The sequence below is a fragment of the Hyperolius riggenbachi genome, chromosome 12 (assembly GCF_040937935.1).
Source record: "Hyperolius riggenbachi isolate aHypRig1 chromosome 12, aHypRig1.pri, whole genome shotgun sequence".
NCBI lineage: Eukaryota > Metazoa > Chordata > Amphibia > Anura > Hyperoliidae > Hyperolius > Hyperolius riggenbachi.
The window spans coordinates 33,278,697-33,305,922 of NC_090657.1; the positions used below are offsets into that span (position 1 = coordinate 33,278,697).

Sequence of the window (27,226 nt, forward strand, 5' to 3'; positions counted from 1 at the left end):
TAATGTTTTAGAGCAAAGTTAAAATGCTGGGTTATATTCCGCTTTAATATAACATTGCACAATATTTATGATTATATTATAAGTCATATAGTTGTATGCTTAGTTACAGCTGGCTTTTCTTACATATTTGCACTGTACATTCCATCCATTTAATGACCTCAATTCCCTAAGCTTATCCCCTGTCTTTAATAACGTTTCTAGAGTTATCACCATGGTGATAAGGCATGTAGTATTCAGGAAACATTTTACCTCAGGCAAACCTAAAGTTAACTCTTCTGTCTTTAAGTTAACTCTTCAATCCTTAAAATAACTCTAGAATTCTAAAGTTAAAGACAGGCTGTTAATTAACTGAGCGTGAAAATAACTACAGAGGAGGTAACTTAACTACAGAGGAGGTAACTTAACTACAGAGGAGGTAACTTAACTACAGAGGAGGTAACTTAAGGAATGGAGAGATAAGATAACTCTCTCACTACGTGGTGGCAAGTTTACTTTTGCCTTTATTATCTCCAGCATGATCTTAGTGAATTGAGGCCAATGTTGTTAACCCCTGCACGCACAATATCTATTTTATGTAAGTTACAGCCCGATGTTCTTGTGTTATCACTGCTGCATACTTCAATTCATCTTCTCTTCAAATTCATTTGTCTCGCTGGAGACTTTTTTGCCATCCACGTAATCTTCAATGATGGTCTTCACCTTTCTGGTCTTGGTGGGATCTAAAATACGTAAAGAGATAGAACTGTGAAGGAACGGTCAACGTCTGTTTCTAACAGTTATTTGCAATACACATGTCGCTTGCATTAAAAAAGGACACCGTGAAAAAACGGGCCCGGCTGGATAATGAAATGGCGCCGGTGGATAACGAAATCTGATGACGATAAACATCGTTGTCAAACTTGGTTAACAATAAATAAACGTTAAAACATACAGGAAATAATAACAAAAATATATTAACGTTAAAAATCGTTACGTAATTCAACAATACAGCTTAGCCCACCCTTACCTTCACACAGAACCCTCCACTGGTGGTACCTAAAACGAACCACTCCCCTGGTGGCACCTAACCTTAACCACCCCATGGTGGTGCCTAACCCTAATCCACGTCCAGGATATTCAATTAGAATTTTCTAGCCCTTTCTGTGTGTGCTAAAGTATAATGATGCTAACAGTTAGTGTACAAGTGTACATAAAGTTATAGGACTGTCAGTTGCCATAGGGACCAGTCACACTGCATCCTTTTTGTTGTAACAGAGCCTGGATCCTTTGTTCTTGGCTGACCCAACACAACTCAAAAAGTAGTTTACCTTTTTTGGAGTCGACTGATGATGTCTCGGATTTGGTTGTTTGCACAGTGATAGTCCTGGTAATATAAAAAAATATTTAATATAACTTGCACAGATAAACTCACATATCAGCTTTTTTTAACCACGTGTGTTGTGTATCATTGTGTATACTGACCAGAAAGGATTATTCTCCTTAAAGTGGGATAAAACTCTGACATAACATTCAACAAAAATGTGTTACTTTTCATTACCCACACAGTTGTCATATTTGCGTTTGTGCACAAGTAATATTGTCTGTTTACAAATTACAAGTTCCCAAAATACAGTTCAACAATTTTGAAAGCGTCCATTGGATTTTATTCATAGCTGCTGCATTTATATATTAACCACTTCACCACTGAGGGGTTTTACCCCCTGAGCACCAGAGCAATTTTCACCTTTCAGCGCTCCTTCCATTCATTCGTCTATAACTTTATTATTACTTATCGCAATGAAATGAACTATATCTTGTTTTTTTCGCCACCAATTAGGCTTTCTTTAGGTGGGACATTATGCCGAGAAATATTTTTTTCTAAATGTGTTTTAATGGGAAAATAGGAAAAATGTGGGGAAAAAAATAATTATTTTTCAGTTTTCGGCCATTATAGTTTTTAAATAATGCATGCTACTTTAATTAAAACCCATGAAACGTATTTGCCCTTTTGTCCCGGTTATAAAACCATTTAAATTATGTCCCTATCACAATGTTTGGCGCCAATATTTTATTTGGAAATAAAGGTGCATTTTTTTCAGTTTTGCGTCCATCCCTAATTACAAGCCCATAGTTTATAAAGTAACAGTGTTATACCCTCTTGACATAAATATTTAAAAAGTTCAGTCCCTAAGGTAACTATTTATGTATTTTTTTTAATTGTAAATTTTTTAATTTTTTTTTAATTACAAAAAAAAAAAATGGGGAGTGTGGGAGGTAATGAGTTAATTTTATGTGTAAAAGTCATTTATTTGTATGTGAAAAATGTGTAGGGTGTAGTTTACTATTTGGCCACAAGATGGCCACAGTAACTTTTTGTTTTAATGCGACCTCCAAGCTTCCTTCCGGAAGCTTGGAGGAAGAATAAGGAGGCTGGACACGTGAGTTTTTTCTCACAATGATCGCGCTGCCCATAGGAGAGCAGCTGATCATTGCGGGGCTTAGATCAACGAACGGGAATGGATTTTCCCGTTCATTGATCTCTGGGCGAGCGGGCGGCGGCGTGTTTACTAGCGGCGGGCGGCGTGTTTACGAGCGGGAGCGCGGGCAGCGTCGGGAACGCGGAAAGTACGTGTTTCTCCGTCCCTGGTTTTTAAAGGATGGAAAAGGGGCGGAGAAATACGTACGCGCGGGGGTAAAGTGGTTAAAATCTATCTAGTGATCGTTTCTCACCTCGCTCTACTTCTCAGCTCAGTGCAGCTCAGTTTCAGCTGGCTGCTGGCTATATACTAACTGTAGCAACAGAGAGAGGAATGTTAATAAAATATTATGTTGCCACCTCTTTTGACGTGGCCAGAAACTTATGGAGCTTTCCACCGAAGAACGGAAGTGCTGTGTTTAACTGTTTGAATGCTGTTCTGCTACACTTTTTTGTGGTACTAGATTTTGTGTTGTTATCTTTTAGAACAAAGAGGACATGCTGAGTTTCATATCACTTTAATTAAAATCGATTTAAATAGCTTAAAGAAAACCTGTACTGAAAATAAAATTCAAAATAGGCATACACAAGTCATACTTACCTTCCATGTAGTCTACTCCTCAGTGTCTTTCTCCTGTCCTGCGTCCTATTTGTTCACTATGATCAAGGGAATTTTCCGTCCTCCATTTTGAAAATAGCCATTACCCATAACAGCTTTCTGGTCAGCACACAGTTAAACTGTAACATCGCCCACTTGAGCCATAGGGAAACATGGACATTGCCTGGTACATCCGTTTTCCTCTCAGCTATAACTGACAGCAACTGATATTTTACTGACAGCAACTGATATATTTCAGATCTGACAAAATATTGTCAGAACTGGAAGGGATTATTGTCAGAAGAAAATGGTGAGCTTCTGAGAGGAACTGACGGTGAGGTAACTCTGTAATTTTTATTTGAAGTTACCTCATGTGTTTATTTTAAATATTTTTACTCAGTACAGGTTCTCTTTAAGCTGAGAGTAGCTAACCCCCGTCATCAGCAGTTTTAGATTTTTTTAGGCATTGACCAGGAATCCTCATCCCTCTTAGAGTGTCTCAGACTGATGAGAAAATTCTTAAAGGGGAACTGAAGAGAGAGGTATATGGAAGCTGCCATGTTTATTTCCTTTTTAGCAATGCCAGTTTCCTGGCAGCCCTGCTGATCCTCTGCTAATACTATTAGCCATAGCCCCTGAACAAGCATGCAGCAGATCAGGTGTTTCAGACTTTAAAGTTAGATCTGACAAGACTAGCTGCATACTTGTTTCTGGTGTTATTCAGATACTATTGCAGAGAAATAGACCAGCAGGGCTGCCAGGCAACTGGTATTGATTAAAAGGAAATAAATATGGCAGCCTCTGTATACCTCTTACTTCAGTTCCCCTTTAACCATTTCAGCCCGTGGGGATTTTTCACCTTATGCATCGGAGCATTCTTCACCTCCCATTCATTCGCTAATAACTTTATCACTACTTATCACAATTTATCGATCTATATCTTGTTTTTTCCGCCACTAATAGGGCTGTCTGTGAGTGGTACATTTTGCTAAGAGCAACTTTACTGTAAATGCATTTTAACAGGATTAATAAGAAAAAAATGGAAACAATTCATTATTTCTCAGATTTTGGCCATTACAGCTTTAAAAGAATCCACGCCACCATAATTAAAACCTATGTATTTTATTTGCCCATATGCCTCGGTTATTATACCATTTAAATTTTGTCCCTATCACAATGTATGGCGCCAATATTTTATTTGGAAATAAAGGTGCATTGTTTCCGTTTTGCGCCCATCACTATTTACAAGCTTATAATTTTAAAAAAATGTTGTAGTATACCCCCTTCAAATGCATATTTAAAAAGTTCAGACCCTTAGGTAACTATTTGTCTTTTTTTTTTTAATTGTAATTTTTTTTTTATTAAAAAATTTATTTGGGGAATATTTTGGTTTGGGACATAAACAGCAAATTTTTAATGTTGCTACATGTGTAAATTGTAGTGTAAAAAATGTGTACCTGTAGTTTTACTATTTGGCCACAAGATGGCCACCTTCATTTTTGTTTTCCCTCCTTGTACTTCTCGCTAAGCGGAAGTACAAGTAGCGGACGTACAAGGGGGATGCTGAAATTTTTCCGGGCAAAAGAGCCGAAGCCTCACGGGTGAGCACTTCGGTTTTTCTGCGGGGGACAGGGATCGGTGATCGGGAAGCATGTTCCCTTTCAATGATCCCAGGGCTACCGGGGGACACTGTGGGGACACGGGGATCAAGCGCAGGAGCGCGCAGGAGCGGGGGAGCGCAGCAGAGCAGCCGCCCGGATGTGAGCTTCACGTCTGGGCGGCTGAAGTGGTTAATATAATTATGGTGAACAGTAGAAATTATTAGCATGCAGTTCAGGTACAGAACTTAGTAAGCTCAAAATAAATTTGGTAGCTGTGCTTACCTATCTGTTTGCCTAGCTATGCACCTATCCATACAGATTTAGAGGAACTTTAACCCAGGGTACTTCAACCTACCAATCAGTAGCTCATACCCTCTTTGCCACGGGAAATCTTTATCTTTTCTCAAATAGATCATCAGGGGGGTCTGTGTGGCAGATATTGTGATAAAACCCCTCCCACAGTGTGATGTCATGACCATGGTCCTAACAGTTTCCTGTCTGTGAACCTTCTTGCATTGTGTAAGATCACGGCAGCCAGCTGCCAAGAAAGCAGTATCTCTCTCTGTATGTACATATATACAGTATATAAATTCAACTTTTAGCCTATCACATTTTAGTGGGTGTGCTTATAGATAAGGTCATAGGTCAATGTTTTTTTTTTTCATGTCTGCCAGCAATACAGATGATGACCTGCATGTGCCTGGTGGATCAAACAACATGAATGTATTACATGGAAAGTATCAATCATTTACTGATCTATCTTCTATTTTTTAACTTCTCACTTTGCAATGTCTTCTTCCTTTCTGACTGTTTCTTTAACCACTTCCACACCATGACATTTTATGCTGATCTGTGCAGCGTGGGCTCTCCAGCCCACAGCACAGATCAGCTAGCAGCCAGGGCGATCAGACTTCCCCCCTTTTTTCCCCACTAGGGGGATGTCCTGCTGGGGGGGTCTGATCGCCGCCGGCTGCTTGCGCTTGCGGGGGGGGCTCTTCAAAGCCCCCCTCCGCAGCGCTTCCTGGCCTCCTTCCCCTTCCCTCCCTCTCCCTCCCCCTGTGAGCGGCGCAGGGCGGATTTCCGTCCTGCGCCTGATGGGATAGGCTTTAGCCTATCAGATGCCGGTGATCCCCGGCCAATCAGAGGCCGGGGATCGCCGATCTCCTCTACGGCGCTGCTGCGCAGCAGCGCCGTATACATGTAAACACCGGGGAAGATCTTCCCCGTGTGTTTACATTTACCCTGCGAGCCGCCGATTGGCTCGCAGGGTGTTCACGGAGACACCCTCCGTGAGCTGACATGGAACGGCCGCTCATACGAGCGGCCGTTTCCATGGTATACACTTCTGGATTCAGGGGCGTGTATATACGCTCCGAGAATCCGGAAGTGGTTAATGTGTTAAAGCTCCAGAAAGCAGCAGCCAAATCCATTGGAGCTCAGATAAGCTCTTTTGCATGGATAACAACTGAAGTCTCTTAACTCTTCCTGTACTGAAAACCATATCTGTACTGCTAATGTTCTATTTCTTAGCTGTACTACACATACTAAATGATTATATTATAAGTTTATTTTCACTTCAGATTCCCTTTAAAGGACACCTGAAGTGAGAGGGATATGGAGAATGTCTTTCAAGAAAACCTGTAACGAAAAAAAAAAGCTCCCCTGGGGGTACTCATCTTGGGTGGGGGAAGCCTCCGGATCCTATTGAGGCTTCCCCGTCCTCCTCGGTCCCACGGCGGCGGAGATAAATCTCCCCGAACAGCGTAAATATTTACCTTCCCGGCTCCAGCGCAGGCGCAGTATGGGCTCTCCGCTCGGAGATAGGCGAAAATAGCCGATCGCTGTCGGGCCGCTCTACTGCGCAGGCGCAAGTCTCCTGCACAGTAGAGCGGACCCGACAGAGATTGGCTATTTCCGCCTATCTCCGCGCTGAGAGCGGCAACAGTGCCCCCGCTGGAGCCAGGAAAGGTAAATAAATCAGCGCTTGTCAGGCTTGTCGAGGGAGGATTCCGGAACACTTTGGGGGAGCCAGCGCAGGACTGCCTGCAGCTACAGGGGTGGGGGAAGCCTCATTGGGACCCGGAGGCTTCCCCCTCCCGAGGTGAGTACTACCCAGGGGAACCTTTTTTTGTTACAGGTTCTCTTTAAGGTGTCTTTTAAGATATCAAACATATGGTACAGATATTTTTTTTTTTTGCTTTAACAAACCGATGCTTGGTTGAGTTAGACAGTGGCACAAGGTGCAGCGATGCTTGTTTGTGGCCTAGGAACATGTGAAATGCAATGTATTCTTACAATAAGAGTGTAATATTGAACAAGTGAAAACAGCATTTGACATTAGGTTACATACTTTGAAATAATTAACATTTTTTTTTTTTTTTTTTGCTGTGCCCTTGTATGACCACATTCACTGTTTGCAGTACAGTACTACATGCATTGCATATTTCTTGTCTGTTAAGCACTAAGAAATTGTGATCCTGGTCTTCTGCAATCCTAGCAATGCTCTAAAGGAAGACCTGTTTACGTTGCAGAAGTAGTTGCTTTTGTTGCCTAAGAACAGTTTTAAGTTGTTCTTTTTTTTTTTTTTTTAGCAATAAATTAATTTGACCCCCTTACATAATTTTCCCTTTAATTTGAGTGACCACAGTTAATGTGGGCTATTTGAGAACACTTTCCATCAGTGGCGTCACTAGGGGGGTGCGGTAGGTGCCTACCGCACAAGGTGTCACCCTTAGGGGAGGTGACACTCAGCTCTAAGCTAAGAGAGAGTGGAGTAAGGCTATGTAAATACAGACCAGGCATGATTTACTTCTCCCTCTTGCTCTTCCGGTTGCTCTGTATTGAGCTGATAACAGAGTTCAGAAGCCACCAAGGCCACATTGTGATCATCTTAACACCCCCCTATAACAAGCAATGTTTCTACTTGGTGAGGTTGGAGGTTTATGGGCTAAGATTGGGTGACACTAAGAGTTTCCACATTGGGTGACACCAACACAAGTGACTCCTCTGCTTCCCATCTCTCCTTACCCTATTTCACCCTCCAGCAGACGTCTGTAGGTCTCGATCTCCATCTCCAATCTGGTCTTGATGTCCAGAAGCCTTGCATATTCTGCCTTCTGTCTCTCCATGTCTGACCTGAGTTGTTGCAGCTGTTCTTCAATGCTGGTGATCTGGATTTGTAACTGGCTCAACTGTAGGCAGTACCGACCTTCTGTTTCTCCTAGCGTTTGCTCCAGAGAAGCTTTCTAGGGTCGAGGAACATGAAAAATAAATATTACTTTTATGCAGATAATTTCAATATGGTTATTTGAATGCCACTGTACATGCTTTATTATTGTACATGTGCGTTTATATTAAGAATATTCACTGATACTATATAACTGCTTGACTGAGCACATGAATGTAACTACAGGGGAGTCCAGAGCTGTAGGGCGGCCCCAACCACTACTTCACTCCCTCTGATAAAGGAGTCCATCGTTCAGATGGGGTGTTTTGTGGCTACACTTGTTATGGTTGTGAAGACCATGATGGCCACACACACGACCCTTGCAAGATGGGCCCTCAGGCTGTGAGGGTGACAAGGGTAAGCAGGGAAAAGGAACATGGGGGAGCTCCATCAAAGTTTTTCTGTGGGGCCTCATGATTTATAGAAACCTGTTTTGGGAGTGTAGCGACCCAGATGTGGGGAAAACATTTGAACTCCATCTGTGTGTTTGACCTTGATGTTTGGTCTACAACTAGAAGAAGCTACTAGGAAAAGGGATCATTCCAAATGGAACTCTCACAGTTTTCCGCCCAAGACAATCTTCTTGCATCATAGTTTGACAACCCCAATAAACTTCCAAAGCTGTTTTCAATATCTAGAGAAAGTCCATAGTATCTACTATGGAGATGTATTGAGCTATTTTGTCCGCTGCTCTACACAGAACATTTGTAACAACATTAGCCTGTCTTGTGGGAATATGATGAAGCTTGTAAGGATAAGGTCAACTACTGTGGTGAGAGGAGGGTCAGAGTTAAACTATTTGCTACCAAATGTAAAATTTCTGGTGCTTCCTCCCTCTCCTTTGTGCTGCCACCCATTCAGTCTATAGCAGCCCCTTCTTCTCCGCAGCCTCCCCATGTGTAGAATCAGCTCCTCCCATAATGTGATGCCCCCTTTCCTGTGTGCAACCTCCATGTTCAGCCTCTCTTTTCTATGTGCAGCTGTCTCTATTTTCAGTGCTCAACCTTTAAGCAGCAGGTCCTATATAAGGCAGAAGTCCGGCTGTGATGCCAAGGGAACATCTTTCATTTTGAGTGAAGTATTGAAGATGAAGTAAAACCTGGACAGTAACAATTTAAAGTTATATGAAGAATAACTATTAAAAAAAAGTGTTAAACTTACCATGCTGAGCTGAGCCTGTAGTTCAATCTCCAGATTTTGCAATGTGCGCTTGAGTTCTGAGACCTCAGTGCGGCTACTTTGGACTTCATGGACACCAACAGAAATTTCCTTTTTCAACTCGTTGCTCTGAAATGGCAAAAAAAGAAAAAATAGGCTTTTTACAGACGTGCCCACTTAGGTTGCCTCTAGGCATCACGAATGCTAAGCAATAAGGTAAGAGATGCATGGAGTCAGGGGGTGAAATGGGAAGGGGGGTCAGCTTCTGCAACTGCAAGGGGACCCAGAGGTGTGTGTACGGGTTAGGGGGGGCAACAAATTACCTTCCCTGTTTTTGGGGCTTCACCTGTTATGGGTATGAAAATTCTGGTGGTCGCACTTGTCACCAAGAAGAGGCAAAGGAGGGGTTGTGACCATTAAGAGGCCTCATCAACATTTTGCCAAGGACCCCATGAAGGATTTGTAGTTATGCCCCTGCCAGGAATGTGACGACTAACCTTCTTGAGGTACCATTCTTCAGCATCTTTGCGGTTCTTTTCTGCCAGAAGTTCATATTCGGTTCTCATCTCATTCAGGTATCTGGTTAGGTCCACACCTGGAGCAGCATCCATCTCAACACTTACATGGCCGGTTCCACCCTTGAGGGCATTCATCTCCTGTACCAATGAAACAAAGATGTTTACTACCAGATGGAACAAATAATTTTTTTAGTGTGTTATAAAATGTATCCATGTATAATTCTTGTAAAAAAAAAATACCCAGGACGAAAACGTGATTGTTCACAAATGTTTTATCTATCACCTGTCCATTGGCCATTAATGCATAGAGAAGTCAATGGAGAAGGGAAGGAGAAGACTTCTCATAGTGCTTGAGGTAGGTAGCACAATATTAATCAACCAATAAAGCATCCAGTAGGACCAATCCCACTTTTTTCAAGTTACCTCCTGATGGTTCTTCTTCAGGAAAGCCAGCTCCTCAGTCAGTGACTCAAGTTGTAGCTCAAGGTCAGACCTGGCAAGTGTGAGTTCATCCAAGACACGTCGTAGGCCGTTGATGTCACCTTCTACACTTTGGCGGAGAGCCAGTTCATTTTCATACCTGACACAGACGTAGGTATATTAGTGATAAAGCAACAACTATCTTATATTTATATCATATATTTATAATGTATAGTATATGGCTTGCTTCTGTTTGGGTGGCTTGCTTTTAGCTACAACCTAACCTTGAGCAAGGGCTGGACTTCCAAACTGCCTGACCTTTAGCAGGGGCTGGACTTCCCAATCACCTGACCGTAAGTAGAGGCCACACTTCCTTATTGCCTGTTCTAGAGCAGGGGCTGGAACTCCTAAATGCCTGGCCAAGAGAACAGGCCAGACTTCCTCATGGCCTGGCCTTCAGCAGGAAGCTGGACTTTGTAATTGTCTGCGCATCACTGGGACCTTCTCTGGGTTTTGGCTACATTATAACCTTAGTTCAGCAAATCTGATGTTCCTACATGCTTTAAAGAGACACTGAAGCGAAAAAAAATATATATGATATAATGAATTGGTTGTGTACTATGAATAATTACTAGAAGATTAGCAGCAAAGAAAATATTCTCATGTTTTTATTTTCAGGTATATAGTGTTTTTTCTAACATTGCATCATTCTATAATATGTGCAGATTACACAACACTCAGCATTCAAAATGATTCTTTCAGAGCAGTCTGTGAACTAATGACCTCTCCTCTGCCAGAGAAAAAGAAAATAGTTAAAGAACAGTTGAGATAATAAAAGTCAAAAAACAGCCCTCTCCACTTTGAAAGTCGTAGAGATTAATGGCTTTTTTGTATAGAGATAACAACTGGAGTTTCTTAACTCTTCCTGTACTGGAAACAATTAGACTGATGTATCTGATCTTAATGTTTTATTTCTTAGCTGTACTACACATACAAATCATAATATCATAATTTTTTTTTCGCTTCAGCGTCTCTTTAAATCAGGTACACTGAACATATATAGCAGAGCTAAAGGCTAAATGTATTAAGGCGCTTCAGGGGTCGACTGTAGAAAACAGTGAAGTACATACGGTAAGTGATCAGGCAATTACTGGTTGGAGGTGTTTTTTTTTTTTTTGTAAAGAAATGTGTGCGATTAGGCATCAAAGGTTTCCAATTCTCAGGTGGGTCATCAGACTATCAGACTGACAGACAGATACTGCATATCACTAGGAAACATGAATTGTACTACTGTAGTCATAACCATGAAAACGCAGCACAAGCTTTAGTGTCATTTCCAAGAAAGCATGGATTCATGTAAAAAGTTAAGGTGTCACTGCAAGTGCATGCCTGTGACTGCAGGAACGCAACTGTCTGCAAGTTTACAGACCTTTCATCAACCCCAGTGTCTTCACATAAGTTAGAGGTAGCCCCCATAATGCATCACTTCAGGTCAAAAGTAGCTAAGAGTTATTGGGAGCAGTTTTCTTATTTAGTCCCCATTACAGGTGTAATACAAGCCTCACTGGGGGCATGAGCTCCTTGCTCCCACTTTGCAGAGTAGTGCAGAGAGTAGTGTCATATTTACTTCTTCTATGCTAAATTGGCTATCATTCATAAAAGCAGTGCGGTAAAAAAAAACATCTGTGCGGGAAAATACCACATTCGGTAGTTTAATGTTTACAGTTGCGATACAAGTTCGGTATTTTCCCTGAACTAGGCAGGCGGTAGTCTGGCCATATGTTTATAAAACATGAGAAGCTGCTACATTTTCTCCTACAGAGACAGCGTTACTATAGAAGATGCAGCCCCAGCATCCCTTTACATGTGCATTTTTTTAAAACTGCCTCAGTTTGCACTGAATCTGCGCTGAATCTGTCTATTAGTCTTTCTAAACAATCTATTTAATTGGCAGCTTAGAAGAACTTCAAAAAAATGTTACACATGCCAGGCTTACTGATGTGAAATTTATCTGAAAACAGGTACCCAAGGGGTTAAAAAAACACAGCCTTGGTATTCGGAATGCCTTGTATCCTCTGCTCTCTCTGCAGCTGCTGCTTGGGAGGTCTGTCTCATTAGCTTAGCTGTTCTCCGCATGGTTATCTCTACTTCAAAGGGAGCGGTAATCTCCGTGCTGACACCGCTTGCTCTAATCTTTATGAATTGATTTATGGTGACATTTGTTAACATAATCATTGCACAAGGTGGTAATTTATCGCTCTGCTCGGGAATGTCACCTTTTCATGCGGAAACAGCCTTTATGAATAAAAACTGTGCTAAGTGCTCGGTAAATTCAGCTGTTTTAAGAATTTACGCATGCGGAAATGCTTTATGAATGATAGCCATTGTGTCATCTTCCTCCAGCTCCTGATGCATGTCATGTGATTAGGAGCCAATTATCCAAGGTGTGTGGGGGGGAGGGAGCAAGCGGTAGAATTACTGGCCACTACATGCAGAAGAGGGGGGGGGGCAACAAGGGTGTAAAGGGGCCCATAATAATTTCAAGGCCCAGTAGCTGTTGTTACACCCTTTGGTCTTCATGGAGAGGTTTTTCGACAAAACATGGCTTAGAATCTAAGCGCCAAACTTTATCTACTGCCTCAGCTTTTTCTGCCACACCACCGGCTTGCTAGCTGCAGTCGGTGGCAGCAACCTGTAGGTTTAGCAGGTCATTCTGTAAGAAGGACTCATAGTTCTTAAAGAACAAGCGACACTCATGCTAACCTAGAAATAAAAAACACATATATAAGTAGATAAATACTACTTCTACTTACATAACAGATGTATTGTGCTGTCCACATAATGATTTCTGTGAATTTTATAAAGGAAAAGCAGAAAATGCTATTCTAGGCAGTGGCCTTCTTGCTAAGCTAACACTGACATCATATCCTCCCTGACTCTTGCCCCCCCCCCCCTCCCTTCTCTTGCTCATTGTGTATTCAATTGGCTGCCCTCCCCCCAGTCTTCAGACACTCCCACTGAGGTGTATACTAGGAACTGCACTGTCTTTTTTGCTTTTCGCCTCCAATCGCTGAGTCACCTCAACCTTGCTTGTAAACATAAGTGAGCAGAGGATCATGTTTCAGATAGGCTAGGCAGGGAAATAAATGGAATAGGAGGAATATATTATTGATAAAAAGAACCCCCAGCATTCAACTGTTTGGCACTGACTACTAAAGGGCCAGCGCTCCTTAAGTATGTGATAACTCCAAATCATAACAGCAGAAAAAGTTTTGTATGCAGGATTAGCATCTTTATCACTTAATACACTCATAGCAGTTGCTGTTGAAATTTGATTTTTATGGTGACAATACGGCTTTAAGAAACTTAATAAGTGACAATTGCATAATTTCTTTCTTAATAATTCCACAAGTTTTGAAGAATTCTTACTTCATTCTGAAGTCATCGGCAGCCAGACGGGCATTGTCAATCTGGAGGACAATTCTAGAGTTGTCACTCGTTGCATGGAGAATCTGTGAAAGACAAAGCATAAAGACATCATTGGCTTTTGATCATGATAGAACTCAAGCATTTCATGACAGGTTTGCCTTCCACAACTAGTGTTGGGCGAACAGTGTTCGCCACTGTTCGGGTTCTGCAGAACATCACCCTGTTCGGGTGATGTTCGGGTTCGGCCGAACACCTGATGGTGTTCGGCCAAACTGTTCGGCCATATGGCCGAACTAAGAGCGCATGGCCGAACGTTACCCGAACGTTCGGCTAGCGCTGTGATTGGCCGAACGGGTCACGTGTAGTGTTGGGCGAACATCTAGATGTTCGGGTTCGGGCCGAACATGGCCGAACTCCGAACATAATGGAAGTCAATGGGGACCCGAACTTTCGTGCTTTGTAAAGCCTCCTTACATGCTACATACCCCAAATTTACAGGGTATGTGCACCTTGGGAGTGGGTACAAGAGGGAAAATTTTTTTAGCAAAAAGAGCTTATAGTTTTTGAGAAAATCGATTTTAAAGTTTCAAAGGGAAAACTGTCTTTTAAATGCGGGAAATGTCTGTTTTCTTTGCACAGGTAACATGCTTTTTGTCGGCATGCAGTCATAAATGTAATACATATAAGAGGTTCCAGGAAAAGGGACCGGTAACGCTAACCCAGCAGCAGCACACGTGATGGAACAAGAGGAGGGTGGCGCAGGAGGAGAAGGCCACGCTTTGAGACACAACAACCCAGGCCTTGCATGAGGACAAGAAGCGTGCGGATAGCAATTTGCATTTTGTCGCCATGCAGTCATAAATGTAATACAGATGAGAGGTTCAATAAACAGGGACCGGAAACGCTAACCCATCACAGATGTTCATTGTTCATGTTACTTGGTTGGGGTCCGGGAGTGTTGCGTAGTCGTTTCCAATCCAGGATTGATTCATTTTAATTTGAGTCAGACGGTCTGCATTTTCTGTGGAGAGGCGGATACGCCGCCGATCTGTGACGATGCCTCCGGCAGCACTGAAACAGCGTTCCGACATAACGCTGGCTGCCGGGCAAGCCAGCACCTCTATTGCGTACATTGCCAGTTTGTGCCAGGTGTCTAGCTTCGATACCCAATAGTTGAAGGGTGCAGATGGATTGTTCAACACAGCTACGCCATCTGACATGTAGTCCTTGACCATCTTCTCCAGGCGATCGGTGTTGGAGGTGGATCTGCACGCTTGCTGTTCTGTGTGCTGCTGCATGGGTGTCAGAAAATTTTCCCACTCCAAGGACACTGCCGATACCATTCCCTTTTGGGCACTAGCTGCGGCTTGTGTTGTTTGCTGCCCTCCTGGTCGTCCTGGGTTTGCGGAAGTCAGTCTGTCGGCGTACAACTGGCTAGAGGAGGGGGAGGATGTCAATCTCCTCTCTAAAGTCTCCACAAGGGCCTGCTGGTATTCTTCCATTTTGACCTGTCTGGCTCTTTCTTCAAGCAGTTTTGGAACATTGTGTTTGTACCATGGATCCAGAAGGGTATAAACCCAGTAATTGGTGTTGTCCAGAATGCGCACAATGCGTGGGTCGCGTTCAATGCAGTCCTAGGCCGAAGAGGTCATAGCCTAGGGTCACAAAAACCTGTTTATTGGGGCTATTTCAATGGTAGTGATGGTGACGTACATAAATCACAGCAATGGCCGTTAGCAAAGTCTGAATCTCACGAAATGTCTCATGCAGGTAGAAGACATATTGTTAGACTTGGATTCCAAAGATGGGGTCCCTACATCTCTGCAAACCAGAGTTACAGGGGTCCAAAATTGGTAAAATCCCCCATAGGATTTCATTGGCTCCCTATTTCACTTTCCAAAATCTCACATCTTTTCAAAGGGCAATGGCTCAGCAGTACCAAATTTTCTAGCATTGTAGGGACCCTTAGGGGGAACATGACTGGTGAGTTTCGGGCCCCTAGGCCGAAGAGGTCATAGCCTAGGGTCACAAAAACCTGTTTATTGGGGCTATTTCAATGGTAGTGATGGTGACGTACATAAATCGCAGCAATGGCCGTTAGCAAAGTCTGAATCTCACGAAATGTCTCATGCAGGTAGAAGACATATTGTTAGACTTGGATTCCAAAGATGGGGTCCCTACATCTCTGCAAACCAGAGTTACAGGGGTCCAAAATTGGTAAAATCCCCCATAGGATTTCATTGGCTCCCTATTTCACTTTCCAAAATCTCACATCTTTTCAAAGGGCAATGGCTCAGCAGTACCAAATTTTCTAGCATTGTAGGGACCCTTAGGGGGAACATGACTGGTGAGTTTCGGGCCCCTAGGCCGAAGAGGTCATAGCCTAGGGTCACAAAAACCTGTTTATTGGGGCTATTTCAATGGTAGTGATGGTGACGTACATAAATCGCAGCAATGGCCGTTAGCAAAGTCTGAATCTCACGAAATGTCTCATGCAGGTAGAAGACATATTGTTAGACTTGGATTCCAAAGATGGGGTCCCTACATCTCTGCAAACCAGAGTTACAGGGGTCCAAAATTGGTAAAATCCCCCATAGGATTTCATTGGCTCCCTATTTCACTTTCCAAAATCTCACATCTTTTCAAAGGGCAATGGCTCAGCAGTACCACATTTTCTAGCATTGTAGGGACCCTTAGGGGGAACATGACTGGTGAGTTTCGGGCCCCTAGGCCGAAGAGGTCATAGCCTAGGGTCACAAAAACCTGTTTATTGGGGCTATTTCAATGGTAGTGATGGTGACGTACATAAATCGCAGCAATGGCCGTTAGCAAAGTCTGAATCTCACGAAATGTCTCATGCAGGTAGAAGACATATTGTTAGACTTGGATTCCAAAGATGGGGTCCCTACATCTCTGCAAACCAGAGTTACAGGGGTCCAAAATTGGTAAAATCCCCCATAGGATTTCATTGGCTCCCTATTTCACTTTCCAAAATCTCACATCTTTTCAAAGGGCAATGGCTCAGCAGTACCACATTTTCTAGCATTGTAGGGACCCTTAGGGGGAACATGACTGGTGAGTTTCGGGCCCCTAGGCCGAAGAGGTCATAGCCTAGGGTCACAAAAACCTGTTTATTGGGGCTATTTCAATGGTAGTGATGGTGACGTACATAAATCGCAGCAATGGCCGTTAGCAAAGTCTGAATCTCACGAAATGTCTCATGCAGGTAGAAGACATATTGTTAGACTTGGATTCCAAAGATGGGGTCCCTACATCTCTGCAAACCAGAGTTACAGGGGTCCAAAATTGGTAAAATCCCCCATAGGATTTCATTGGCTCCCTATTTCACTTTCCAAAATCTCACATCTTTTCAAAGGGCAATGGCTCAGCAGTACCAAATTTTCTAGCATTGTAGGGCCATTGCTGCGATTTATGTACGTCACCATCACTACCATTGAAATAGCCCCAATAAACAGGTTTTTGTGACCCTAGGCTATGACCTCTTCGGCCTAGGGGCCCGAAACTCACCAGTCATGTTCCTCCTAAGGGTCCCTACAATGCTAGAAAATTTGGTACTGCTGAGCCATTGCCCTTTGAAAAGATGTGAGATTTTGGAAAGTGAAATAGGGAGCCAATGAAATCCTATGGGGGATTTTACCAATTTTGGACCCCTGTAACTCTGGTTTGCAGAGATGTAGGGACCCCATCTTTGGAATCCAAGTCTAACAATATGTCTTCTACCTGCATGAGACATTTCGTGAGATTCAGACTTTGCTAACGGCCATTGCTGCGATTTATGTACGTCACCATCACTACCATTGAAATAGCCCCAATAAACAGGTTTTTGTGACCCTAGGCTATGACCTCTTCGGCCTAGGACTGCATTGAACGCGACCCACGCATTGTGCGCATTCTGGACAACACCAATTACTGGGTTTATACCCTTCTGGATCCATGGTACAAACACAATGTTCCAAAACTGCTTGAAGAAAGAGCCAGACAGGTCAAAATGGAAGAATACCAGCAGGCCCTTGTGGAGACTTTAGAGAGGAGATTGACATCCTCCCCCTCCTCTAGCCAGTTGTACGCCGACAGACTGACTTCCGCAAACCCAGGACGACCAGGAGGGCAGCAAACAACACAAGCCGCAGCTAGTGCCCAAAAGGGAATGGTATCGGCAGTGTCCTTGGAGTGGGAAAGTTTTCTGACACCCATGCAGCAGCACACAGAACAGCAAGCGTGCAGATCCACCTCCAACACCGATCGCCTGGAGAAGATGGTCAAGGACTACATGTCAGATGGCGTAGCTGTGTTGAACAATCCATCTGCACCCTTCAACTATTGGGTATCGAAGCTAGACACCTGGCACAAACTGGCAATGTACGCAATAGAGGTGCTGGCTTGCCCGGCAGCCAGCGTTATGTCGGAACGCTGTTTCAGTGCTGCCGGAGGCATCGTCACAGATCGGCGGCGTATCCGCCTCTCCACAGAAAATGCAGACCGTCTGACTCAAATTAAAATGAATCAATCCTGGATTGGAAACGACTACGCAACACTCCCGGACCCCAACCAAGTAACATGAACAATGAACATCTGTGATGGGTTAGCGTTTCCGGTCCCTGTTTATTAAACCTCTCATCTGTATTACATTTATGACTGCATGGCGACAAAATGCAAATTGCTATCCGCACGCTTCTTGTCCTCATGCAAGGCCTGGGTTGTTGTGTCTCAAAGCGTGGCCTTCTCCTCCTGCGCTACCCTCCTCTTGTTCCATCACGTGTGCTGCTGCTGGGTTAGCGTTACCGGTCCCTTTTCCTGGAACCTCTTATATGTATTACATTTATGACTGCATGCCGACAAAAAGCATGTTACCTGTGCAAAGAAAACAGACATTTCCCGCATTTAAAAGACAGTTTTCCCTTTGAAACTTTAAAATCGATTTTCTCAAAAACTATAAGCTCTTTTTGCTAAAAAAATTTTCCCTCTTGTACCCACTCCCAAGGTGCACATACCCTGTAAATTTGGGATATGTAGCATGTAAGGAGGCTTTACAAAGCACAAAAGTTCGGGTCCCCATTGACTTCCATTATGTTCGGAGTTCGGGTCGAACACCCGAACATCGCGGCCATGTTCGGCCTGTTCGGCCCGAACCCGAACATCTAGATGTTCGCCCAACACTATCCACAACATGTTACTGCGTGTGGCTGAAAGACAGTCATTAGCTTGTCATCAGCCAGAAGGACCGGAAATGACTTATAAAGATGACATTCCAATAAATCCTTCACGGCACACGTCAGAAGGTGCAGTAATCACCTGTACACCTTACGGCATTATAATCCTTCTCCAAGACTACATACTATTTGGAGGTAGAGGATAAGGATGAATTTCAATTCTGGCTTACCATGACAATTTCTATGGACATGAAATTGAGGTAGTCGAGACCCTCGAAGTTGCTGATTAGTTAATTAGCCAGCTAGATTGGCTCTGTTTCAGCCTGTCAGTGTACATTTCCATTACATTCCCACTCAATTTGCATGAATGACTAGAATTCACTTCGGGTTCCCTTTCAGGTAGTTCAATACATTGGCTAATTATACCAATTAGTAAAGGCAAGATATTCCTGAAACGTTGACGGCTTATTCTTTGTTGATACGGAACTGAATCTGAGAGGCACATACTGTACTTGTACAAGGTACAAAGAAAAAATGCAAATGTGGTATCCTCAGCCTCTCGGACTTGGTTCCCAATCAACCTCTAAAGAAGAACCTCAACATGTTGAAAGCTTGCCATTTCCAGTTAGACAATAACTGGTAGCCTTACATTTTCGTACAACGGGAGAAATTGGCAGCACTTCTAAATACAGGCTGCACCAGATTGACTAGCTGCATAGATGTGCAGTGCATAAGCAAATTACACAACTTTCATTCAAATCAGATGTAGCAAATGGAGGACATTCGCTTCCAAAAATAGTTTGCGCGCAGATTGTCCAGTACTAGACTCTTCCATGATGTTCATATGCCCTCATAGAAGAGAGATAACCACTAACAATTAAAATATAGTGTAAACCTGGGGCTGCTAGCCACAAATGGTCTACACATTTTCTAAAGAACAGCAAAAATTTAGCAGTGCTCCTAATCAGACTGCAACTGAAAGGAACCCAACAGAGCTGTGCAGCGCCCCCTGGAGACTTAAATACTCACCTTGAATGCAAATCAGATGCAAATTATGCACTAAACCCTAATCTAGATCAATTGAATGCAAGTTGATGCACATAAATGCAGCTAGCTGCAAGTAGACTTGTGGCTAGCTGACCCAGGTTTACTGGTAGCACTCAAAACCAAAAGTGGTTATGGTACAAAACTCTGCTTAAATTAATGCTATAAAATATTACTGGAGATATCATTTTTGTTATTGAAACTATGTGTATCATGGAGTAAATTTAAGTGGGCTTTCAAAAGCCTTTTCCACATCACCTGTCATCAGGACCGTTTCTTAGGCAGAACGGGTAGGGTGACCGCCCTGGGCGCAGACCAGCACGTAGAAGAAGTATGGCACAGGCAGAAGGACATAACCGCTAGTGAGCTGGTGACATGTGGTGCAGCCAAATGTAAGATTACCAGCTCGATCACCTTCCTTGACTCCTCCTAGGCTGCCTTCGTCAGACGTCAAGTCATCATCAAGTCACCACCGCGTGATGACACCTGATGTCCAGTAGTGGTACTGCAGGCTGTCAGTACGCAGTGCCCATGGAGGAGTCGGCTTTCGGGGCTCTCTTCGCCTGTGTGTTTTCCTGGTCCCTGCTTCCTCCTGGATGAGTGGCTGGTCACTAGTAAGTAAGCAGATCTACTTGTGACCTGTGGCTTGTGTGACTGAAGAGTAAGGGTTTGCAAGTCCACAGGGGTGGGGGAAACGGGATGCAATTTTTACACCCTCGCCCTAGGTGTAATTTTGCCTAGAAACTGCCCTGCCTGTCGTGTTGCTAACGGCAAGCAGCTCATGCCGGGCATTGTATAGTGTTTAACGATAAGGTATTTTTCTCTGTTGTCTCAGTCAAGCAGGTGAGGCAGACAGCTGGCCAGAGAGACTGGCTTCAGAGAGGGCTTCAGCACATGGGGGGGGGGGGGGGGGTGTTGGTGCTCTTGGAAGAGGGGAACAGTTGCAAGTGGGTCACGGGTGCCTGATCTGAGAACAGGGCGGTTCCCACACATTTGGAAGAGCGGGAAGACATCTGGCCTAGGAGAGTAAAATGTGTCGATCCAGCCTGGGCAGGAATTAATATAGAAGGAAGAAGCTACATGTAGTCTCATGTTAATGCCACATTTATTGTCAAACGTGTTTTTCTTATACATAATTACGGATAATGATATTAAATGAATGCCAATTTTCTCTAATCGGCATTTGTATTTTATGTTACATTGATGCCTCTGTGATGTTGATATTGCTTTTGCTTCGTATCAGCCCTTTGATTGTGTTTTGTACGTTGCACAAAAACAGATGCATTGTTTGCTTTGTGAGGAACAATGTTGTTATTATCCGTCAGTGTACATTGGACATGACAGAACAGACAGCCTTTCATCGTTGCTGGGTGCCTGCAGGCAGCAGATGTATGTAAACAGTGGAAGTGCTTGCTAGTAATTTCCAAGGCGTTGTGACTAATTTACAACAGTAGTCATATTATCATTCTCTCGTCTTCAGCGTAACCAAGACACACCAAATGACTGTACAAAGGGATGCCGTGTATCTAGAGATGAGACATTAGGATCATCCATGAGGCAACCTAGGCTGGTGCTTGGGGCTTAGTCGGTGTCAAGGGGCCCAACTGCCACCTTCTCTGACCCCTCTCCAACCCGGATTACTAAAATGACAATAAGAAGGAGCCAAAGCTATGACCTTGCCTATGTCCTTTATTTCATCTTAACCACTTAAGGACCACAGGCTTACACCCCCCTACTGACCAGGCTATTTTTTACAATTCAGTGCTGTGCAGCTTTAACAGCTCGCTGCAGAGCCATACAACTTAGCACACACATGAATCTCCCACCCTTTTCTGCCCACCAACAGAGCTTTCTGTTGGTGGGCTCTGATTACTGCTGGAGGCTTTTTTTAAATTATTAATTTATTTGTTTTTTGTTTTGTTTTTAAATTTTTTCTCCTCCCTCCCCCCGAAAGCCAATCAGGGCGATCCTCTCTCGCAGACATCAGCCTATTAGAGGGGATCACGTTCAGAGCCGTTCCAGGGGACAGCCAAGTGACAGGGCTGTCCCCAGTACAGAGCTGCAGTAGATCACAGCTTTGTACATAGTAAATAAAGGGCCATTTCTTTTGTATACAGCAGCGATCATCGCTCCGTCACTCACCTGGGGATGCGCGCGCATCCACGCTTATCCACTTTCCCCAGGACTTGACGCCTTTCGGCGTTAGGCAGTCCTGGGGGAGACACTCTGCGGCTGCCAATCGGCGGTCGTAGAGTGGTTAATCCATCTCTGGACAACAAGTATCTTGTGGATGAGATTTGCTTGATATGGCTCTTGACATGGCATTGCGGAGGGATCATCCCACCCAGGGTACCTTGAACGTTGTTGGTTTATTCAAAAATCATGACACAGATCCAATCGCATAACCAACAAACGTTTCGGGGTCCCAAGGAGTTCGCTTTGTCAAGGTAACAAACACAGAATTGTTTGTTACCTTGACAAAGGGGTCTTTACTGGAGTGTGTGGACTCTCTGGACTGTTCTATGTGATATTGGTCCAGCACCTCGGGAATGGTGTGCAACTTCTCCTCTGCTACTACTTAAACGTTGCTGGATCCTTCCCTCAAAGATACAAGCAAAAAATTGTCATGGACCCTCCTGGAATGTAAAATCGGGACGCGGTGCCTCCCGTGAGATATTTAGCTGCTTTCACAGCTGCAGGTTTCCTCTGTGCTTCTTGGCAGCCACTCAGGCTATGCTGCCATTCTCTGGCTCCCTATCACGTGACTGGCATTGGTCATGTAATTGGGAGCCAGTAAAGGGCAACCATGTTTGTGCAGCTGTAAAGCATGGAGGAGACCCGCAACGCTGAAGCAGGTAAGTATGAGCAGGTAAATATGCCACGACTCCTTGCACTACTTTGCATGCATGTGGAGAGAGGGAGGAAGAGCAGTCCCCCACAGCCCCGCCCCCTCAATCATGGGGGACAGACAGCCCTCTTGTTGTAATGGCGCCATTAACATGCACTCACCACATGCGAAGTCAGCAGCTCTGATCTATCTCCGTGCCACCGAGCCTTCCACTTCTAAACTGATCTCCCGTGCCCCCCCCCCAATCAAGTGACCCCAGAAAGCAGAACTGATGCAGTGCCCCAGCCAGCTGCTCAATGTCAAGGAGAGAGAAGAAGAATCTATATGGCAAACACATACCAAAGAGGCCCTTGGCTTAGTCCTAGACCTGCATTGCTGTATACTCCATCTCTATTGTCTGATGAAGCAGGGTCATTTCTGCGAGACGCGTTGTACCGAATCTTAGCATGTATAAATAAATGATTTTGTTGATACAACATTCTTACTATTTTGTGTCTCCTTGGAGGCGGTAAATCCACCTCCACCTCCTCTATTTATAAACATTTTAGCTTTTTTTTTATCCTAATGCTGCCTCTGTTTACCTTTAGCAAATGGAGGAAGGTTGGGACCCTCAGACCCAGAGACCCCCGGTGGGATTGGCTTCTCTGGATACAGTACTGTCACTGTGTATTGAAGAGTGATATTACACAGTTTTAATAATTCACAGTACATACTCCGTTCTATGGACCCGTATGGAAAATAGCTTCTAGGCGTCAATGTCACATTGCATCAACAGACGAGAATCACGAGGTGTTAAATTCACTAAGACGGTATGAGTAGCTCACACCAGACAGGTGATGGAAGTTCAGTAACTGGATACCTCCTCAGCTCATACACCTGACTCAACACCCATCCTTTACTATTCAGTACGTGGAGGTTAGTGTGTATATTTATATATTTCTTGTATGTGTTAGGGCGGACACACTAGAATCATCAGAACTCAGAAAATGATTAATATCTGCCAAAGTATAAAGCCAAAGTAAAGAGGACCTGAACTCAGAAACTTCCTCTCTGCTCTTAAAGGGGAACTGAAGAGAGAGGTATATGGAGGCTGTCATGTTTATTTCCTTTTAGACAATACCAGTTGCCTGGCAGCCCTGCTGATCCTCTGCCTCTAATACTATTAGCCATAGCCCCTGAACAAGCATGCAGCAGATCAGGTGTTTCAGTGGTTCAGACTTATAAGTCTGATCTGACAAGACTAGCTGCATGCTTGTTTCTGGTTTTAATCAGATACTACTGCAGAGAAATAGACCAGCAGTGCTGCCAGGCAACTGGTATTGATTAAAAGGAAATAAACAGGACAGCCTCCATATACCTCTCTCTTCAGTTCCCCTTTAAAGATACAAGACAGCATAATGACCTTTCATGAAAACATTTCTTTGTTACAGCTGATACAAATCCTGCAATAAGTCTGCAGTGTGACTACTTCCTGCTTTCACGGAAGCAGACATAGGGTTAACATCCTGTGTTTACAAATTAGCTGCTCTGCTGAAGCAGCCAGGTGACACAGTTGAGAAATCAAATTACACATCTGATTAGTTACATATATAAATACTAAATAATAATAATAATAATAATAATATGAGGGGGATGAGACAGGCTAAACTCTCTAAATACATACAGGATGCATTTCTCTGTTGTCTTTCTGTTCTGCGCAAAGAGTTCAAGTCCACCTTAAAAGGAACCTGAAATGGGAGGAGCCATTGTTGACTTTATTTTTAAAATCCACAACAGAAATGACTGGGTCTCCACCTGGATTTCAGGCCGATTGGCCAGTTTATTGCAAGTAACACAGTGCATTACACCCCCCCCCCACGCACACACACACACACTACCCCAGGTGGATAAGGGTGGTGGCTGGTCAACTCCCTGGTTCTGGATAATATTGGGTTGCAGCATGGAGATCTCTTGCAGGACTTTATTATTAAATTGCCAGTTGCCTGGCTGTTGCACTGATCCCATAATACATTATGAGCTAAAAACGCAGAATGAGCATGAGGATCAGTTACTCCATTGGCTGCATGATTGTTCCAGGCGTATAGCATATAAGGCTGAAATCAAAGCAGGACATGACAGCCGGACAACTGGCATTTTTAAAACGCTAATAAAGATGGCTACCGTATATATTACCGTGTGCATGCTCCTGTAAGCCTTGCTCAGATGGACAACTGACAATAGTGAATTAACCGAAACAGGAAATTATAATGGGTAAAGCCACTATTAGCGGCAGTGTAGGGAAACTTTGGCACCCGAGACTACGACGACCAGTAGCAATGATGGGTACCTGAGGCCACAAATAGTGGCAATCAGAAGAAATGTAGGCGCCCGAGGCTGCCTATAAAATAGCAGGCATTGGATCTAACCGCTATGCACCTTACAGCTATTATAGCAAGTTTGAAGCACAGTTTGCATAGCGGGTAGCCCCCTGCACCTGCTTTTTTTTTATTGGTAGGCTTGGGCACCCAAATGTATCTTTATTGCTACTAATCATGGCTTTTAACGGGGTGGGGGGGGGGGGTGGAAACATTAGGCGCCACGGGAGTAGTTAGGGGGTAGGTCCAGCAGGGTAGGGTTAAGGTTTAGACATCACTGGAGGGGAGGGGAGGGGGGGGGGGGTGGAAACATTAGGCGCCACGGGAGTAGTTAGGGGGTAGGTCCAGCAGGGTAGGGTTAAGGTTTAGACATCACTGGAGGGGAGGGGAGGGGGGGGGGGGTTAAGGGTTCTTTTTTTCTTTTTTATATTGACAGATTGCCCATGAATGAGTGGTTAAATGCCTGGCATTGAACATACTCAGCATGCTCTGTGTTTTACTGCAATTGAATTTAATAGGACACATCTAAGGTTGATACAGTGTATACAGTTCATTAGCCATCCACTTGTATACCACCCTTTATTATTAAGTCTAGCGATTCAATTGATTTGTATGCTCTTTTGACAAATAAAATATGTATCTTTTTTTTTCCTATACCTGAGAGCTATGACATCATTGGACAATATACACATCAAGGCTTATGTAGTCTAATATTTTTGGAGTACTCCTAAGTCATTCACCATCCTATTTAAATTTTAACTGAACTTTATCTGTGTAATACATTAAGCACTATGATCCAAACTCCAGCGCTACTTCATCTGATATGATGATGTTCAGGTTTTCTTAAAACGATATGTAAAAGTATAGGATTGATATAGACAATAAGAAATGATAGACATGTTTATATACAGGTGGTCCCCTTCTTGCAAACAGGTTCTCTTTCTGGCAAAAGTTGAGTCATGTGTTATCCCAGGCAGGGCAGTATCTGCATGAAGTTTGTATGTCCTCATTGTGTCTATCTGTGTTTCCTCCGGGCACTCCTGTTTCCTTTCACATCTCAAAAAAACCCTAAAGATTGGTTTTCCCCCAAAAAAGGAAAAATAGCTTGAGACTACAATGGACACATGACTATGGTTGGGATAAGATTGTGTGCTCCTCTGAGGGACAGTTAGTGACAAAACCATATATACTGCGTAAAGTGCTGCAGAAGATGTCAGCGCTATATAAATACTAAATAATAATAATGGATAAAAAATGTACTTTCAGACAACTCATGATTTGCACATATATTATATTCTATGATTGTGTTCTTTTAAAGTGTTTAATCTACTTATAACAGTTTATACAATATTGTAACATTTAACAAACAAAAATATCTAATAAAATCGTATTGTATATTTTGTACACGAAGACAACTTTGTATCTCCGAAACGCTGCGACTCTAATTGTTTGTATGCAGGGGACTGTGCGCACTGATGCTATTACACCCTGTGCAAAAACTGACACCTGAATAGCATTTTGTAATTCAATTTCTTTTTTTCTAAAGTTATGGATTTAATTGTGAGTATAAGGTCATTTTTGTAAAAACAATAAAAATAGTTGGCAAAATGAAAAATCGTCTCTCTGCACTCTTCATTTTTGTGCAGATTGTTATCAGTTCGTCCGTAGATAAACACACAAAGTAAGGTTACTGTTTACAATGGAACTAACTCATGACAAATAAGGGTGGCAGCCTTGCATCTTAGCACTGCAGTTAAATGAAAAACACAAAAGCTTAGCTACTGATCTACGTCTCAAAAGTATGAGTCCAGTAACACTTTAAATGATCTCACCTTGGTCTTCAGATCTTCGATGATTTGGAAGTACTTGGAGTAGTCATGGCTTGTGATGCTGATGGAGCTGTGCTGTTCGTACCATTCCTTGATCTTCTTCTCCAGGTCAGAGTTGGCCAGTTCCAGGGCTCGCACTTTCTCTAGGTAGGAGGCCAGGCGGTCATTGAGATTTTGCATGGTTTGCTTCTCGCCTCCATGCAGAAGAACTTCGGAACTGCCATAGCTCGCACTGCCACCAAAACCAAGGCCGTTACCGAAGCCAAAGCTACCACCGAAACCAGCGCCGTTACCAATGCCAAAGTTGCCACCATAACCAGCGCTGTTATGATTCAAGATGGCACTTTGGGATGACAATCCTCCCCCAAACCCTCCAGACATGGAGGCACTGGAGAAGCCTCCATAGGCACTGCCTCTGCTGCTACTTTTCCCTGACCTGCTGGAGGATTTGACCTGGTAGCTACTACTGCTTAAAACGGACATGGTGCAGGCAGTACCAATGCACAAGCAAGAGGGTTTCCTAATGTGAGGCTGATGGAGAGAGGATGCAGGAGGCAGTGTTCGGTACCTGCCTG

The 27,226-nt window shown here is 43.5% G+C and overlaps 1 protein-coding gene across 1 annotated transcript; it reads right to left on the reverse strand.

The window, feature by feature from the left end:
- On the reverse strand, positions 1-27,226 carry LOC137540772 (keratin, type I cytoskeletal 47 kDa-like). The gene is made up of 8 exons (XM_068261925.1): positions 26,655-27,226; positions 13,406-13,488; positions 9,980-10,136; positions 9,536-9,694; positions 9,042-9,167; positions 7,682-7,899; positions 1,308-1,363; positions 1-719 (listed from the first exon to the last, which is right to left on the reverse strand). The coding sequence occupies exons 1-8, from the start codon at positions 27,132-27,134 to the stop codon at positions 619-621; spliced, it is 1,380 nt and encodes a 459-aa protein (XP_068118026.1). The 5' UTR covers positions 27,135-27,226; the 3' UTR covers positions 1-618.

Excerpts from the sequence above, each read along its gene's own strand:
- LOC137540772 (XM_068261925.1), bottom strand. The coding sequence starts at position 27,134 with ATGTCCGTTTTAAGCAGTAGTAGCTACCAGGTCAAATCCTCCAGCAGG. Across the intron at positions 9,695-9,979 it reads TGAAGAAGAACCATCAGGAG|GAGATGAATGCCCTCAAGGG; the intron begins GTAACTTGAAAA and ends TCATTGGTACAG. Across the intron at positions 7,900-9,041 it reads TACAGGCTCAGCTCAGCATG|AAAGCTTCTCTGGAGCAAAC; the intron begins GTAAGTTTAACA and ends CCTCGACCCTAG.